General features: G+C 43.0%; 1 protein-coding gene and 1 long non-coding RNA gene across 2 annotated transcripts; one reads left to right on the top strand and one right to left on the bottom strand.

Annotated features, from left to right (window-relative positions):
* Nucleotides 1-17,260: 17,260 nt before the first annotated feature.
* Nucleotides 17,261-17,999, bottom strand: CETN1 (centrin 1). Its single transcript, XM_055292626.2, has one exon. It carries the CDS (start codon nt 17,942-17,944, stop codon nt 17,426-17,428), a length of 519 nt encoding a protein of 172 aa, XP_055148601.1. The 5' UTR covers nt 17,945-17,999; the 3' UTR covers nt 17,261-17,425.
* A 26-nt stretch (nt 18,000-18,025) lies between these two features.
* On the top strand, nt 18,026-18,911 carry LOC129489674 (uncharacterized). Its single transcript, XR_008660070.2, has 2 exons — nt 18,026-18,259; nt 18,489-18,911. It is a non-coding gene; the product is annotated as an uncharacterized lncRNA (long non-coding RNA).
* The last annotated feature ends 370 nt before the right edge of the window (nt 18,912-19,281 follow it).

Below are 19,281 nucleotides of genomic sequence, written 5' to 3'. Positions count from 1 at the left end.
TGGGTGACAGAGTGAGATCCTGTCTTGCTCTGTCACCAATCCCAAAAATACATACTGCACGTACCCATCTATAAAACATCTGTGAAATAGAATAATTATAGAGATGAACAGATTAGTTGTTCCCAGGGGTTAATGATGGAGGGATGGGTGTGGCTATAAGGAGGTAACACCAGAAAGTCTTCTGCTAATGGCTTGAATATCTTGATTGTGGTAGCAAAGCTTCACCTGTGATAAAATTATACAGAGCTATATGCATACACACACATGAGTGCATCTAATAACTGGTGAAATCTGAATAAACTCTATGGGTTGTAGCAATGTCATTTGATTGTTTTTGATATTGTAATATAGTTGTGTAAGATGTTAATGGTGGAGGAGGCTGGGTAAAGGGTACATTGTTCTTCCCTACACATTTCTTTGCAACCTCCTGTGAATCTATAATTATTTCAAAAAAAATTTTTTTTTTTTTTGAGATGGAGTCTCACTGTGTTGCTCAGGCTGGAGTGCAGCGGCGTGATCTCAGCTCACTGCAAGCTCCGCCTCCTGGGTTCACGCCATTCTCCTGCCTCAGACTCCCGAGTAGCTGGGACTACAGGCTCCTCCAACCACACCCAGCTAATTTTTTTTGTATTTTTAGTAGAAACGGGGTTTCACCGTGTTGGCCAGGATGTCAAAAAAATTTTTTTGAAGTATTTAGGAATTGTCTACGTTGTGCTGCGCATTTTCTTCTTTTATATTTGTCCGCTCTTTTACCTCCCTACTGCTCCCCGTTTTAGGCCCTTCCCACCTCTCTCTGACTTGTCTATTCTGTCTCAAATGTATCTTCCACCCTCCTATCAGAGGGATCTTTTAAACCAATGCTTCTTAAACTCTACCATACAAATGGGCCACCTGGGATCTTGTTAAAGTGCAGGTTCTGATTCGGTTTGTCTCAGGGACTTGGGATTCTGCATTTCTAACAAGCTCCCAGCTGATGCCAGTGTAGCTGGTCCTGGATCATACTTCGAGTAGCAAGGATCTTAAGTAATTTTCTTTCGGGGTATACCCATATTTAAATCCATCTAGTTGATTCTCATTGTTCACAGAATAAAGTTCAGTCAGAGCATGCACCTCTTTGCTCAAAAGTCTCTAACAACACCCCAGTGACCCTCAGAATAAAATCCAAATGATTTACAATGACCTACAAGGTCCTGCAAGACCTTCCCCACCCTGAAACTCTCTGACCCCAGCTCCTATCACTCTCTCCTTTTCCACTTCACCTCTAGCTTCCAGATGTCCTAAATGCTAACATTTGCATGAATGCACAATAGTTTATTTTTCCTACTTACTCTATATTGCCCCTTCTAGGTCTTTCTCCCATTTGTTTCTTATCCTTCAGTGTTCAGCTCAAGATGTATTTACTTATCTCTGTTATATGGGCACTCTCGATGGTGTGAAAATGAGCCATTTATTGCCCCATTCCACTTGTGTATACCTCTATTATTACACTTATCTTCCTCTATTTCAATAATTTATTTTCCTATTGAATCAGGGTCTGCACAGGAAACAGAAGGCACACTCAGAGGAAATTATGAAAATAGCTTTATGAAGAAATTATTTTCAGAAGTGGGCAGTTAAGGGAGTCTGTTATTGGATACAGGAACCCAGTGAGTGCCGGAGCCTTGGAGGATGGAACTGCAATTGCACAGGAACCGCCAGAGCTGCCACGCCAAAATGATGCCTCCCATTGGCTGAACTCAATCAGAAGCCACAGAGCAATGAGCCACAGTGATCCAGCCCCCCTTCCTGGAGGCAGGGAGAGGGGAAGAAATAGAGAATAGATCTGGAGAGGGGGACAACAGAGACCAACCAGCACACACTAAATCTCTGTACTAAATGAAAGGTTCCTGAGGGCAGGACCAATTCTCTTTCATCCCTGTAGCCCCACATGTAACACAAGGTTTAGCCTAGAGTAAGTATTCAGTAAGTCTTTGTGAAAGCAAACTACAATGTCAGGGCATGTATTGCATTTAACAGTATTTTAGGGAAGGCAGGCAGGAAGGCAAGCAAGTTGCTCATTACCTCTTTAAAATTTTTTTTCTTTCATAGAGATGAGGTCTCGCTTTGTTGCCCAAGCTGGTCTTGAGCTCCTGGCCTCAAGTGATCCTCCCACCTCAGCCTCCCAAAGTACTGGGATTCCAGGCATAAGCCACCATGTCTGACCCTGGCTGTTACCTATTTTGGCCAATTTTCATTTATGTTCACACAAGACTTTTTTATACTTGTCTTGGTATATCTAATTTATGTGTTCATTTATTTATGTATTTATTTATTTTTTATTATTTTTATTTTTTGAGATGGAGTCTCGCTCTGACACCCAGGCTGGAGTGCAGTGGCACGATCTCGTCTCACTGCACCCTCCATCTCGTGGGTTCAAGCGATTCTCCTGCTTCAGCCTTCTGAGTAGCTGGGATTAGAGGCATGTGCCACCACGTCCAGCTAATTTTTTTTTTTTCGAGATGGAGTCTCACTCTGTTGCCAGGCTGGAGTGCAGTGGTGTGATCTGGGCTCACTGCAACCTCCGACTCCCTGGTTCAAGCAGTTCTCCTGCCTCAGCCTCCTGAGTACCTGGGATTACAGGTACACGTCACCATGCACAACTAATTTTTGTATTTTTGGTAGAGACAGGGCTTCATTCACCGTGTTGGCCAGGCTGGTCTCGAACTCCTGATGTCAAGTGATCCACCCGCCTCAGCCTCCCAAAGTGCTGGGATTACTGGTATGAGCCACCGCGCCCAGCCAGTATATCTAAGTCAGATGACAACAGCACAACAGGAACAGAATTCACTGGAAAGGTTCATTTTGATCATCCTATTTTGCTGAATTCAGGCTAATATCTCCAGAAGTGACACAAACTTGGAAACAGAAATATCCATGTGGGGCTATCAGCACAAGATACAAAGCGTGAAAACCACAAAATATTTCAATCAGTGATGCTCGTCTATCAGTTGAACAATATCACCTCCAGAAAGTGGCATACCGTAGGCAATTAATAAAAGCCTCTTGACTGTCTAGAGTCAGGTAAGCCAAGGATATTTTTGAGGCATGAAGTAATCCAGATATTTTAATGAGACAGATGAGGCCATTGGGTAGGGTGATCAACCATCCCAGTTTGCCTGGGACTGTCCTGGTTTTAGTACCCATCGTCCCTCAGCCTGGGAAACCCTGAGTCCTGGGTAAACAGGGGCAGTTAGTCACCCTATGATTACAGCCAATTTTTTAAAATGTAGATTTTTATTTCTTATGATATAGCTTAATTGAGAGGTATTATTCAAAGATGATTAAGCCATTACAGCTCTTGAACAGTTATCTTGAGTTCTGTAAAACTTGGAACTGTCTCTAACTGGGATCTGGTGACTTCACTGATTATCCAATTAAGAAGTCCTAAGACAAACTTCACTGCCGGTATTCTATTAACCCCAATCCTTATAAAACTACTTAATCTATTAATTCCTCAGGTGTACAATCAAAACGTACTCTTACATATTTCTAGAAATAATAAGCCTCTCTTTCCACAAATTTCCTCAGGTTTCTGAGTGTATTTCCAAACACCTTGCCAGCCTTCTTCTCTGTCAACTGCAAATCCCTTGTTCTAATATTCTACAAGAGAAATATGCAGACACAACTATTGTACCACTGACCATTTCAAATCTCTGCATATGCTAAGCAAGAAAATGGTTGAGAACAATAGAAGACTTTTTGCAGTAAGTCCTTAACCTCAAACTTTAGCCTGAACTGTAGAAACCTGATATGCAATAAATGTCTTGGTCTTGAACCAGATAAACTTCTTTACAGTGAGAAACATCATACAGAGACTGATTTATGTGTCCTTTATGTCTGTCCAGGAAATATTTAGCCAGTATATAGTATTTATAATATATGAGAGATTCTAGGGAAAAAAAGGCAAATGGATTGTTCGAGTCTTGGTAGGAAAGGCTAATGCTACTGAAGCAAATAAAAAATAAAAAATAAAATCCAACTGCTGAGTTCAGTCACAACATGCAAGTGATCATCCATCTAACAACAGTTTGCTTTCAGGAAGAATAGATAAACCAGTTACCAAAACTATCATCAGCCTATGTGATGTGCTATGAAGGGAAATAATTCAGTTCATACTTTGGGTTTAAATTATTATTAATTTTTTTTTTTTTTGAGATGAAGTCTGGCTCTGTCACCCAGGCTGGAGTACAGTGGCGCGATCTCAGCTCACTGCAAGCTCCACCTCCCGGGTTCACACCATTCTCCTGCCTCAGCCTCCTGAGTAGCTGGGAGTACGAGTAGCTGGGACTACAGGCGCCTGCCAACATGCCTGGCTAATTTTTTGTATTTTTAGTAGAGATGGGGTTTCGCCGTGTTAGCCAGGATGGTCTCGATCTCCTGACCTTGTGATCCACCCACCTCAGCTTCCCAAAGTGCTGGGATTACAGGCGCGAGCCACCGCACCTGGCCCATTATTATTAATTTTTATCTTTATGACAGTCATTGACATTTTGGGTAATAAAAATAAATCTGGTGATAAATGATTAAAATAAGCAGTCTTAATCATTTGAAAATCAACTATTTCTAAAGTTTAAAAAATTACCTAAACATTTAAAATCACCATCACCTGAAAAAGCTAATAATCATAATGAAAGCTATCTTTATTAAGCATCTTCTACTGTCCCAGGCACCATGTTAGAAATTTTACATAGCGCCTCATTTAATCCTTTCAACCTTATGATACGAGTATTACCAATCCTATTTCATAGATAAATAAGATAAGGATCATAGAAGTTAAGTAATTTGCTCACTATCACAAACTGGTAGACAACCGGAATTTTATCTAACCCAGGTCTCTGTTCTTTCCACAACATCGCATAATTACCTTAAAAACAACAACAACAACAACAAAAAAAAACCCTTAAAGACATGTAAAAACACTATTCTGGTAACTATATTACTTTGCTTCTATGTAATTTCATTTTATTTTGAGAATTAAGAATGAAATTAAATAAGAAACCTTATATGGCGTTATAAAATCTACTACAATCATTCCTTTTATGTATTGTAGAGGTATTTGTATCTTTAGTGCTTGTTGAATGGTACTATCTAATAATCGTACTCATTTCTCTAATTCGCTCACATATTTCAATCTCTGAAAAAGTTGCCAAAAGCTGTTAACAGAGAACAATGAACATATTCTTGAAGTTCAGTAAATCAGAACAATATGGGCACATGCTAAAGATTAATTTGGAATCATTTACATATATGCCTTCTAAAAAAAAAGAGGAGGTGCTTTTTTTTTTAAGTCCAGAAAAAGGAATGCAACCTATTTCTTGAAAGGGCATATGAGTGGATCTCATATTCTCACACATGGCTTTGTTTTCAAATTCTTCAAAGTGCAGAAATTTTTTTAATTTAAAGGTGAGCCCATGGAAAATCTGGACCAGCTGTAGAAAACCATCCAAGAACTCAGTGCCACAGCCACTTTTTTGGTTGTGACACCAACCCCAGGGTGATCTGACCCTCTGCTCACCAGTGTTCTAAATTATCCAAGAGAGGTACTTCTGTTCCCACTGCTGCCTCCATGGAATTCATTGTCTCATTAGCTGATACTGCCTAGAGGATGTTAGAGAGGAACTGAGGCAGCCTTTAGACTCAAGAGAGACTCCAGGCTGTCGAAAGAAGGAAGACTCACAAAGGGTCTAAATTCAGTGCACTGGAGAGGAAGACTTGGGAAACAGCCACATCTCACCATGCTGTTTGAGGGACCTGGAAAAACAGATCGTCGTGACTTTCTTCAAGGTCACACAAAGTTTAAGTGATTTTTACTGTCCCACATTCCAGCATGTCCTCTTCTATGGATTCAGTTCCCATGGTAGTTCATCCTTCTCTATTTATGGCATTTTTATTAGGTAACAGTATCTCATCTCTTCCTGATAATTGTGCTGCTGCATATTTTTAGAAACTTTCCCACCCACCATTGTCAGGGACTGAGGAGTTGCATTAATGTTGAGTTTGAAAATTCTGTTCTTGCATCAGACAGGTAAAAGTGGCCTTATTAGTATTTCTGTTTTCAATGTCTGGAGAAAAGTCCCAGGGAGAGAAAAACAAGATAAAGCATCATGTTGTCCACTGGTAAAATCTGTACGTGGAAAGTAGGCTAAGCTAGAGTAATCGGTTTAAGGTAGCAGTTAATAGTGTCTACAGCTCTTTACTTCATTAACCTCAGTTAACCAGGACCTGGCAGAATGGGGATTGAAATCAGGGGGCTCATCCACAGTTTCCTCAAATACTGATTTTATCAAGTTGGGCTGATAATTCCATAAACTGTACGAGCATTGATCCCTGGATGTGATCGTTTTCAGAGTGATTCTTTTTCTGCTTGGGTTTATTTATTTATTTATTTATTTTGAGACAGAATCTCACTGTGTTGTCCAGGCTGCAGTGCAGTGGTGCAATCTTGGCTCACTGCAACCTCCGCCTCCCGGGTTCAAGCGATTCTCCTGCCTCAGCCTCCCAAGTATCTGGGATTACAAGCATGCACCACCACAATCGGCTAATTTTTGTATTTCATCATGCCTGCCAGGCTGGCCTCCAACTCCTGACCTCAAGTGATCGGCCTCCCTCGGCCTCCCAAAGTGTTGAGATTACAGGCATGAGCCACCGCACCCGGCTCCGCTTAGTTTTTGCCAGTAGTTTTGCAGGGATGGTGTGTCTCCCCGCCTCTACCTCCTCCTGTTTTGAAAAAGAGAATAAATGGATTGGAACAGCCCAGGAGATTGCCTGAGTTTTGCTGGCAGCCTCTGAAGCAGCCCACAGTATTTCTACCTTCCCTGGCAAGAACAGTGGCTTTGTTCTGTCCGCGTCGGAGAGGCCGGGCATCTGCGGAGCCCGGCCTTGGACTTGGGAGCGGCTTTCTCTGGCTCTCCGGAGAAACGGGCAAGAGCGGCGAGGAGAGAAATTTGGGGCCCGGAGGATGTTCTCACCTGTCATTCCTAAGATGCACTTGAGTGCTGCCCCCTGGAGGCGTCTGTGCCACCGGCTGGAAGTCAAAGCCGAGGGCACAGGGTGTCAGCAACCTCCAAGGTGGAAACCAACCCCGCGGCCCGGGCCTGCAGGTGACACCAGGTGGGCGGGGCCTGCAGAGGACCTGCGAGTCCGGATCTGAAGCCAGCAGAGCCCTCTCTGCTCCAGCTGAACGGTGATGGTTGTCAGGAAGGAATGTGGGCTCACTGTGGAAAGAACATTCAGTTTTTCAAAAGAAGCCAGAAATAGGGATGCTTATGTGAAATTCCTGATTTTTCAAACTTGGCAACCTAATTCAGTTATTTATAAAAAAAGCATTTCTATGGCAGGACCACGAGTCGTAGGTACAACCCCTTGTACACATTAGAAAGAGAGCCTCGCTCTGGGCAGATAAAGCAGGAGGGGAAAAAAGTGGTGGGTCAAAGGTGCCTCTGAGCAGTTGCTCCCCTGCCCGACTGCTGAGCTTAATGCGATGGTCATGGCTGGATGTCAGCCTCCTTGTGGGGACACTGACACAGCTGCAGCAGCCCTGAGAGAGCCGCCAATTGGGCCTGCCCATGCCAGATGCTGTCCTTGGGCCCCAGGTTCACAAACTCTGGATGCTGGAACAGGTAGCCGGAGGGCAGGAAAGGCAGTGCAACTTGCAAGTCTACCCTTGCTAAAGGGCCATACAATTGTAAAATTTCACGCCCCCCATATCCCAAACATCCTCTCCGTATTCCTGGATGGTGAACGTTGGCTTGGCAGGCATGTTTACTCTAGGCAATATTTTTCTGAGGTTATTGTACTCTGTGTGTGAGAAAGATGCATCTATGTATCCACTTTATCTTTTGGGAGTACATTTCACCTGTTGTTATTTTTAACATCTTCTCTTGATTGATCTACTTGTGTTGGACCTTTTTAAATTATTTCTAATTCTGACAACATCCTGACAAGGTAATATAATTCCCCTTATTTTACAGATAAAGACACTGAGGCTTGAAGAAGTAATTTTCTCCCAGACCAGCTAGGAAATGGCTGTGCAGAGCTTCAAATCCAGGTCTGTCTTACTAGGAGGCTGATGACTTTGTTACTTCTACCTGAGATGGCAAAGTTTGTGTCTTTTCTCCCTGTTGTCACCTAATGAAGATCTATGCTGTCTGAGCACTTAATGCCTAGGAATCTTCCATTTGGTGCCTTCTCTTTTCCCCTTTTTATATCTTTATAAATGTAACAACAGCTCTTTTATATAGCAAAGAATGCATCTTTGTGGCACATAACTTCAAAAATAATAACATCACCAGATGCACACATCCAAATGAGTGTGGGTTGCCTTGATGATTAGAGATGTATTCCAGTGATGCTGTTGCCAGTCACCATCTTTCTTGTGCTTCTTTTTTAAAGAAGTACCTTCAAAGCCAGTTTATAAAACATTCTAAGAAAGTAGCCTCCTCATTTAGGTGGCATTTACTGTTTTAATTCACAGACGAAAATATCCAGCTTCCCTAGCCGCTCTTTTCATCAGATTTGACCTCAAACAACTTCAGGCTAATTCAAAAAATGAAGCCCAGTCTCCATGGAGAAAGATTTGCCTCTGGAGAATGTTCAGAGGAATGTACTGGAGGTTTTTTGGTTGTCACCAAAATCGTAGTTCCAAAAATGTTCTGAGCACAGTAGCACCATTGGTTAAGTATGTGACCTTTGAAGGGGACACATTTATTGACTGGGCAATTATCCCCTTAATTTACAGATAAATAACTGTAAAATAATTTTTGAATCATTCCTGACAAGTTGATTAAACTAAAGAGTTAGGGTGGTTGATAGTATATTGGCTTTGAGCCTGGATTATGGAGCCAGAATGGGTTCCAATCTTTCCTTTACCACTTACTCGGTATGTAATATTGCAGAAAGAAAGAAAGAAAGAAAGAAAGAAAGAAAGAAAGAAAGAAAGAAAGAAAAAGAAAGAAAGAAAGAAAGAAAGAAAGAAAGAGAAAGAAAAGAGAAAGGAAGAAAGGAAAGAAAGAAAGAGGAAGAAAGGAAGGAAGGAAAGAAAGAAAGAAGGAAAGAAAGAAAGAAAGAAAGAAGGAAAGCAAGAAAGAAAAAGAAAGAAAGAAAGAAAGAAAGAAAGAAAGAAAGAAAGAAAGAAAAAGAAAGGAAGGGAGGGAGGGAGGAGGAAGGGAGGAAGGAAATAGAGAAAGAAAGAACGAAAGAGAGAAAGAAAGAGAGAGAAAGAAAGAAAGAAAGAAAAGAGAAAGGAAGAAAGGAAAGAAAGAAAGAGGAAGAAAGGAAGGAAGGAAAGAAAGAAGGAAAGGAAGAAAGGAAGGAAGGAAAGAAAGAAAGAAAGAAGGAAAGAAAGAAGGAAAGCAAGAAGCAAGAAAGCAAGAAAGCAAGAAAGCAAGAAAGCAAGAAAGAAAGAAAGAAAGAAAGAAAGAAAGAAAAAGAAAGGGAGGGAGGGAGGGAGGAAGGAAGGGAGGAAGGAAATAGAGAAAGAAAGAACGAAAGAGAGAAAGAAAGAAGGAGAGAGAAAGAAAGAAAGAAAGAAAGAAAGAAAGAAAGAAAGAAAGAAAGAAAGAAAGAAAGAGAAAGGCTTTGAAGGGCTTATTAATAGACTGAACAGAGACAGAGGAAGAATCAGTGAGCTTGAATATCAATAGAAACTTCCAAAACTGAAATACAAAGAGAAGAAAGAATGAAAAAGAACAGGAAATGCAAGAATTGTGGGACAATTACATAAGGTCTGATATATGTGTGAGGGGGATATCAGAGAGAGAAGAAAAAAAGGAGCATAAACAGTGGGCAAAGGACACAAACAGACTTCATCAAAAGAAGACATACAAATGACCAACGGGCATATGGAAAAACGGTTGACATCACTAATCATCAGGGAGATGCAAATCAAAACCACAATGAGATATCATCTTACCCTGGTTAGAAAGGCCATTATTACAAAGACAAAAATAATAGAGGCTGGTGAAGATGCTGAAAAAAAAGGGAACTCATATACTGTTGATGGGAATGTAAATTAATACAGCCATGATGGAAGAGTATGGAGGTTTCTCAAAAAACTAAAAATACATCTACCACATGATCCAGCAATCCCATTACTGGGTATTTATCCAAAGGAAAAGAAATTGGTATATTAAAGGGATACCTGCACCCCCATGTTTACTGCAGTACTATTCAAAACACACAAGATGTGGATCAACCTCAGTGTTCATCAATGCACAAATGGATAAAGAAAATGTGGTCTATATAAACAATGGAACACTATTAGGCCATAAAAAGAAAAAGCAATGAAATCTTGTTATTTGCAGTGACCTGGATGGAACAAAAGGTCATTATCTTAAGTGAAATAAGCCAGACACAGCAAAACAAATACCACATGTTCTCACTCATATGTGGGAGTTAAAAAGGCTGATCTCATGGAGGTAAAGAGTAGAATGATAGATACCCAAGGCTGGGAAAGGTATGTGGGTAGAGGGGATGAAGACAGGTTGGTTAATGGGTACAAACCCCCAGTTAGAAGGAATAAATCCTAGTGTTTGAGAGCACAGCAGGGTGACTAGTTAACAACAAAGCATTGTATATTTCAAAATTGCTACAAGAGAGGACTTGAAAAGCTCCCAACACATAGAAACGATACATACTCAAGGTAATAGTCCAAACACCTTGACAGGATCATTTACACATTCTATGCAGGTAATGAAGTATCACATGTACCCCATAAATATGTAAAATATTATGTATCAATTAAAAAGTTGGCACAAGTTAAAAAAACACAAAGGAACAGAAAAAATATTTGAAGTAATATGACTGAGAATTTTCCCAAATCAATTAAAAGACACCATACCACAGACCTAGGGAGCTCAGACTACACCAGACAGGATAAACAGCCCCAAGTCTATACATAATTATATCATATTCAGACTGTAGGAAATCAAAGACAAAGAGAAATTCTTGAAAGAAGCCAGAGGTATGAAACCACCTTACCTGTAGAGAAACAAGAATAAGAATTATATCATTCTCTTCAGAAACCACACAAGCAAGAAGAAAGTGGAGTGAAATATTTAAAGTATTGAAAGAAAAATACACTAACCTAGAATTCTCCCCATGAAATTATCCTTTAAAACTTAAGAAGGTTTGAGACTGTCCTGGCCAACATGGTAAAACCTCGTCTCTACTAAAAATACAAAAATTAGCTGGGCATGGTGGCACATGCCTGTAACCCCAGCTACTCAGATGGCTGAGGAATGAAGATCACTTGAACCTGGGAGGTAGAGGTTGCAGTGAGCCAAGATCAGGCCACTGCACTCCAGCCTGGACGACAGACGGAGACTCTGTCTCCAAAAAAAAAAAAAAAAAAAAAGCGAAGAAGAAACAAAGACTTTCTCAAACAACCAAAATTAGAGAATTTGTACCAGTAGACCTGCCTTGCAAGAAATGTTAAAAGAAGATCTTTAAGAGTTGGATGTGAGGGCAATCTGGCTGCAACACTGTCACCCCATTGACCACCAGGGTTGATTCTGCTTGGCTGATCTGGCTGGCTAGGCGGGTGTCCCCTTCCTCCCTCACCACTCCATGTGCATCCCTCCAGAAGCTGCTTGCTTGGTGGAAGAGGACGACCATCCTTGATAGAGGAGGACCAGTCTTTGGTCAAGGGTATACGAGTAGCTGTGGTCCCCTGCTGGAACCTCCAAACAAGCTCTCAAGAGTAAAGAAAAAGTATGTAGTTCAGAAATTCACACCTACATAAAGAATAGCATTAGAGAAGGAATAAAGGCAAAATATAATCTTTTATTTTTTCTTATTTATAATTGAAAACAGTTTGCTCAACATAATAATAGCAAGTGGTGACTCATACCTGTAATCCCAGCACTTCGGGAGGCCAAGGCGGGCAGATAACCTGAAGTCAGGAGGTCGAGACCAGCAGGGCTAACATGGCAAAAGACTGTCTCTACTAAAAATACAAAAATTAGCCAGGTGTGGTGGCGCACGCCTATAATCCCAGCTACTCTGGAGGCTGAGGCAGGAGAATCGCTTGAAGCCGGGAGGCAGAGGTTGCAGGGAGCTGAGATCGTGCCACTGCACTCCAGCCTTGGCAACAGAGCAAGGCTCTGTCTCAAAAAATAATAACAATGATAGCAATAACGTTTTCAGTGATTACAGACACCCTAGTGTTGGCACAATAAGAACGTGAATGGAGCGCTCATTGTGGCAGAGATGGGGGCTGTGCATGAGTCCAATAGCAGGGTCCCTCATTCATCAAGGATGATGAATGCAGAACAGCACCATCCCTCAAGGAGACCAGCCAGTCTCTTGATGTCAAGTGATCTACACTAAACTCCATCAATCCTGGAAAGAGCAGGAACTCATCTTGACTGGGCTCAACACTTATTTGTCATGCGTTGGTCTTTTCTGCTTGCAAAGCTTCAGCCAGAACATCTGAGTATTCATTCTATTGACACAAGATCCCACATGGCATCACATTGAACCAGAGGACCCATTTTACAAGAATGGAGGTGCAGCAGTGGGCACATGACCATGAAATCCACTGACCCTATAACACACTGACAGAGCAATGGAAAAGCCTCTGCAGTGCAGGCTCTGACATGATGACCAATGAGAATGCAGTGCCCATTCTCCGGGATGCAGCATGTAATCCAAATGCATAACCAGTATATGGTGTGCTATCTCCTAGGTAGAACACATGGGTGCAGCAAATCAAGGGTGGAAACAGCTCTTACCATAATCCCAGTCATCTCCTTTTTAATTTCTGCTTTTGGTCCCACGACTTTGGACTCTGTGCATTTAAAGATCTTGGCACCAGAGAGGGAATGCTTCTACCATAGGCACAGCAAGAGTCACTAAATTTCAAATGATGTGTTCTCAACCAACACAATGGGTTCCTTCTGAGAGAGCAACAGTCAAGGAAAGGAGTCATCATCCATGATTGTCCTGATCATCAGGAGGAGGTAGATCTGCAGGAAGAGGAGGAGAAGGGTATGTTTGGCACCCCGGTAATCACTTGCCTGTCTCTCAGTGATCCTGCATTCAATTTTAAGGGTTAAAAGGAATAAATGTGGCCAGATGCAGTGACTCACGCCTGTAATCCCAGCACTTTGGGAAGCAGAGGTGGGAGGATAGCCTGAGCTTAGGAGTTCAAGCCCAGCCTGGGAAACATGGCAAAATCCCATTGCTACAAAAAATAAAAATAAAAAAAAATTAGCTGGGCATGGTGGCATGTGCCTATAGTCCCAGCCACTTGGGAGGCAGAGGTGAGAAGATGGCTTGAGCTTGGGAGATCAAGGCTGCAATGAGCTGAGGTTATGCCACTGCACTCCAGCCTGGGTGACAGAGCAAGACCCAGTCTCAAGAAAAAAAACAGGGGATGGTTGGGGAGGTAAGTGCAACAGCCACAGCCTGAGAAGGGCCTGGTGACTGGGAGCTCAGACCACTCAGGGATGAGGATCTGGATCATCCCACCAGGTGAACCACCACCTCCATCAGCAGAGGTGCCCACTAAGGGTTAGGGGAATCTAGGTCAGGTGGTTAAGGGAAATGAGGAGCACTATTTTTGTCCTCGAGAGCAGCTGCTGTGGCAGGGGCTATTGTTTGTCCCTCTAACTTTCCTTTTACAAGTTTCCCTCGGGAAGACAGGTCCATCAGAATCCTGAATTAGTTTCACTCAGAAATTATATAGAAGCCAGTGGATCTGGCTGTGTGTGGTGGCTCACACCTGTAATCCCAGCACTCCGGGAGGCCAAGGCAGGCAGATCATGAGGTCAGGAGATCGAGACCAATCTGGCCAACACGGTAAAACCCTGTCTCTACTAAAAATACAAAAAATTAGCTGGGCGTGGTGGCATGCACCTGTAGTCCCAGCTACTCAGGAGGTTCAAGAATTGCTTGAACCTGGGAGGCAGAGGTTGCAGTGACCTGAGATCGTGCCACTGCACTCCAGCATGGGTGACAGGGTGAGACTGTCTCAGAAGAAAAAAAAAAAAAGCCAGTGGAACTAAGTGGTGCAAGGGGTGGACTGTAGTGGAAGCCACAAGGTACTGCCCAGATTCCACCATCCATACCTCTGCCCTTGGGGCCCCTGCCCTTAGAATTGAAGCCCTCATCCTCCCAGATGCTGGGAGTGTTGGCAGCTGACAGTTCATAGCTGGGTTCTCCTTCCCAGTGATTGCCCTTGGCTGAAGACATCCACCTTGCTCAAGGTCATCCCCCCTTCCTGGGGACCGCTCATGCCCAGTGACTGACAGTCAATGAGAAGTTTTAAAGGCACAACTTCCTTGTCCCAATTTGGAACACCTTGGGGCCAGCCAGCCTAGGTCCAGAATTCACCATGGGACCAGCTGACACCTTTGCTGTGACTTGGTTACAGCCCAGCCTCTCTCTGCCCAGTCCTGGTTTCCTCCCTCCTCCACCTGGGTGATCTGAAAAGCACATTCAAATTAATTTTCTGCATACAAATCTCGGACTCCGTGTGCTTCCTATGGAAACCAACCTGCAACAATCTCAAGAGTTGGACCTATCCCTATGTTTTCTCATTTAAATCATTAAGATATCCTTAAGAAAAAAAAGTCCCTTTAATGTCCTCTGCTTATGTGGAGCATTAGCTTTCTTAATAATATGTTAATACCTTATTACTGTTGTATTTTCATCCTTAGCCCTATGCTCTGCTTTTCATCTGTTACATAGATCATTAGAAAGCAAGAGCTCTTCCATGAGGTGCCTACATATCACATGGGTTTCTTTAACGTGAGTCCTGCTTTTTCTTTATTGGGACCATTTGTGATAGCCCCTTGAAAATTACATTTTTAGTTCTTCCTATTTTTTTTTTTTTTTTAAACAGAGTCTTGCTCTGTCACCCAGGCTGAAGTACAGTGGCGTGATTCTGGCTCACTGCAACCTCTGCTTACCAGGTTCAAGCGATTGTCCTGCCTCAGCCTCCTGTGTAGCTGGGATTACAGGTGGGCACCACCATGCCCTGCTAACTTTTGTAATTTGAGTAGAGACAGGGTTTTACTATGTTGCCCAGGCTGGTCTCCAACTCCTGACCTCAAGTGATCCACCTGCCTCAGCCTCCCAAAATGCTGGGATTACAGGCGTGAGCCACCGAACCCGGCCAGTTCTTCCCAATCTTCCCAATCTTCATAGCCGTATTTCCTCATCTGCAAATAGGTGTCTGTAGATTTCCATTGAATTTTTTTGTGTTCTACTTTTGTAAAGACTAAGAGACATGGCTGACACAGCCAATGTATGATTAACTTATTTTAAAATTCAAACGCCAGTTTAGGCCTGTTCCACTAAACCCTCCTCCCCTTGTCTCCATATTCTCTAGAGTATTATTAGCCTATTGAGAAGCAGGAGAATGCACTATTCAGTGAACTGAGAGGTTCTTCCCTGGCAGTGAGTGGGATTCAGAAATATTCTGGGGCCCCCTTTCCTTGTTTGGAGTGGACCATGCCCTTAGGCCACCCCTGTAAGGCTATGCATGGTGTGTGGCCAGCCTGACCGCTGGGCTTCAGCCTGGGTTCCCGGTTTTCTCTTCTATCATCTGCTGGGCCAGTAGCCAAGGCTGAGCCCAGTCCAGTTGGCTGAGACTCTGCTTCTCCTAGTTTCTGCCAACTTTCTTTGTTGCTGGTATTTCTACTTTAATTCATATGTTGATCCTTGGGCCAAGACTCTGGTCAACAGGATACCAGGAACTCTTGCTTCCCAGAATGCCCCCTCCTTCCCCCGCCCTCAGATCAGGCCCTTCATACTGATGTTGGCCCAAGTTGCACCTGTTCCCATCCTGACTGCACCTGAGTCCACACTAAGACCTTGAACCAGAACTGTTAGCATCTTGCAGCCTGGGTGAGTTCCCCTGCCCTGTGCCAGGCACCGCAGCAAAATCCTCACAGTGAATGCTTCCATACCCATCACTTCAGCTAGTACTGCTGCTTTGACAAATTAGTCCCTGTTAATGAGAATTAAGCCCAGGGTAGTTTGTTCCCCTGATTAGATCCACACCCTCTGAAGGGTAAAATTGCTGGCAAAGCAAGCGAAATGTCCCCAGAATTTGAGCATTTATCTTAATGGGGCTTTGTATGAGGATTTAATTTAGGTTTAGCTGTGATCAAAATATCCTGCCTCTTTGTTTTGTTGCCTGTTATTAAAACATTAGTCAAAGCCTCCATCTCAGCAGATCTATTTGTTATTTTCCCACAATTACATTTTTAAAATTTTCTTTAACTTCAGATTTGTAGCTATGCAAAATGATGATATCTTACTCCAAAGCAAGAAATAATTTATAACAGAAAACAAGCAGTATTAACACATAAACAAGCCACAGTGGAACAGTTTACTGGGATTTGTAAAATAGAGCACTACTTAAATGCCAGACACTCTGACATCAACTATATGTCAGAGGGGCTAAAAGTCAAGTACCAAGAACCAACATGTTCTAAGGATTAGCAGGGAGAGTGTCTCATAATCAAGCAGTAATAAGATGACTAAGGTTATAATAGTCCAATAACTAACATATTTGTTGCTATTTCCAAGGACTGTAAGTAGCTCAAACTGTTATATTAAGATATTTGTTACAATTTCCTAAACTAAGGTCCTACATTTGTAAATATTTACTCAAAATCATTTGTTAGCGTAACCTCTTGAGCAAATTATACTTTGCTTGGGCCAGTATTAGATTTTATTTTTATTCTGTAGCCGAGGTATACATACTAGCCCTAGATAAACCCCTGGTGGACAATTTACACACAAACGAAGAATTGGTGGACAATTTACACACAAATGAAGAATCATTTGCATGTATGAAGCCAGTGAATAGTCTAAATTGCACAACATGCTACCACCCAAGCAAGCCTATTCTTTATAAGATTATCTGTCCTGAGCTCAGTAAGTTTGTAAGTGGCCACCCTGTTTTCCTTCAAACTGGTATTCAGCTAAGTGGACAGGCTAGGCAAGTCTACTGGCAGATTTCATCTCATTATGCTGGAACAATGACCGGAATTTAAGGAATGATATATGAAGCAAGATAAGACCACCAAAGAAGTGACAAAGGGAACCACATTTTTGTGTGTCCCAGAAGCTGTCCTGCCTCCAGATCAATGGATGTCTCTGCAAGTTCAGCACAGGGCAAATGGAGGGTTCACTCAAACTTCAGGGCCCTTTGTTTAACCTCATGTGCTCCAGGTTGGCTCTTGAGAATTAAAACCCAAAAATCACATTACAAGCATCTTTCAAATTCTATTATTGAACTAGAGATATGGAAATAGATCTAGACAAATTATGCGGGTGAGGGGGTGAAGAAGGGACAGGCAGCCGCTGTCCTCTAAGGTTTCACAAAATGGAAGCCGGGAACCCAGAGTGTCACTTTAGCTTCTGAACCGACTTAGTAAAGGTTGGTCTTCCTCATCATCCGAAGGAACTCCTCCTCATTCACTTCGCCGTCCCCGTCCCGATCAGCTTCGTCGATCATCTCCTGCAGCTCCTCATCCGTGAGGTTTTCCCCCAGCTCGTTGGCCACACGCTTCAGGTTTTTGTACGAGATCTTCCCGGTCTCATCGTCATCAAAGAGCCTGAAGGCCTTCAGGATGTCTTCTTTGGTGTCCTTCTCGGACATCTTCTGAGTCATCACGGCCAGGAAGTCATTGAAGCTGATCTTCCCCGTGCCTTCCTTGTCCATCTCGGAGATCATTTTCTTCATCTCTTCCTTCCTGGGTTCGAAGCCCAGCGCTCTCATGGCCACCTTCAGCTCCTTCACGTCGATGGTCCCGCTTCCGTCCACGTCGAAGAGGTCAAACGCTTCCCGAACTTCTTGCTTCTGATCTTCAGTGAGCTCGGGCTTAGGTGCCACCTTTCTCTTTTGGCTGGTGGAGGCAGCGCTGGGCTTCTTGAAGCTGGAAGCCATCCTCCCGCCCTGGCTGTGATCCCAACGGCACCGCCCCGCGCTCTCGCTCGGGCGCCCCCCGCTGGCGCGGCGCGAGGCCACCCCTCTTTCACTGCCAACCCCCAAGCCCGTTGGGGGTTGGAGCCGGCCTGAGGAACCTCTTCCTACGCCCCCACATCTGCGAGATCTTGCTTAGGCCAGAATCCGCAGTTCCCTCACGTTATTAACCGGTTTTCACGAGTTGACGCCTGAGCTGGCAAGAACAGCCTGTAGCCACATTTGTCTTCTGTAATCGACTGGCGCTGACAGCTCTTTCCAAGATATTTGCTAGCATCTGTAAGACCCCAGTTTTATAGGTTTATTTAGAGACTCTTCCTCTCTCTCTCTCTCTCTCTCTCTTTCTCCTCTCTCTTTTGACAGGAGTGCACTGGTGCCACTCAGCTTACTGCAGCCTCCACCTTCCAGGATCAAGTGATCCTCCCACCTCAGCCTCCATAGTAGCTGAGACTATAGGGCATGCCACCACACCCAGCTAAATTAAAAATTTTTTTTTTTTTTTTTGTAGAGACAAAGTCTCACCATGTTGCCCAGGCTGGTCCGAAACTCCTGGAATCAAGGGATCTTCCCACCCCAACCTCCCAAAGTGCTGGAATTACAGGCATGAGCTACCAAGCCTGGCCTTTCCTTTTTATACTAATTTAAAAATCCTCTTGTTCTGGCGGCAACACCCAATGGGGTGACAGATCCTAAGGGTAAATTTAGGATAATCAAGATTGAGTGTGATCACTTGACATTCAATGTGGGGAAGGAGAAGGAAGAGAGAATATTAAAAGTCATACCATGTGTTCAACTTGACATAAATGGGAAACAGAGAAAATGGAAAAATTTATGTATAAAATTTATAGAAGTTTGTCTCCTGACATTACACTCAACAATAATACAATGTTTCTGGCATGTTCTCAAATATGAAATGTAATATCCAAATGTATGATTTACTTTCAGTGTTTCCATTTTACATACTCAGTGTAATTGCACTTGAGTAATCGTCATAATTTCATTCACCAGGCTTTTGATTTGGAGGGAGGGAAGTTGAAATACTACATTCTGGTATTCTAGTATTTTTTTTTTTCTCTAACCCCCTAGCAGCATATTACTCTCCTTGCTTATCATCCAATCAAAGCTGTGTTGAAACCCATGCTCTGGTTGCCGTCCTTTGGCAGTGGGCACAGGAGATGATGCAGGACATGTTGGGACTCAAAACCTTCTCCTGGGAATAAAGGGGTTCTCCTACAAACCAAAGAGCAAGAGGAAAATGGAAAAGAAAAAAAAAATTACCAAATAAGCCCACCAAGGAATTG

Source organism: Symphalangus syndactylus, chromosome 1 (genome assembly GCF_028878055.3).
Source record: "Symphalangus syndactylus isolate Jambi chromosome 1, NHGRI_mSymSyn1-v2.1_pri, whole genome shotgun sequence".
NCBI classification, from domain to species: domain Eukaryota; kingdom Metazoa; phylum Chordata; class Mammalia; order Primates; family Hylobatidae; genus Symphalangus; species Symphalangus syndactylus.
Note: the sequence above shows the minus strand (reverse complement) of the source record. Positions and strands in the feature narration are given on the sequence as shown.

What these genes read in the sequence shown, in the direction of transcription:
- CETN1 (XM_055292626.2), bottom strand. Translation starts at nt 17,944, where the DNA reads ATGGCTTCCAGCTTCAAGAAGCCCAGCGCTGCCTCCACCAGCCAAAAG.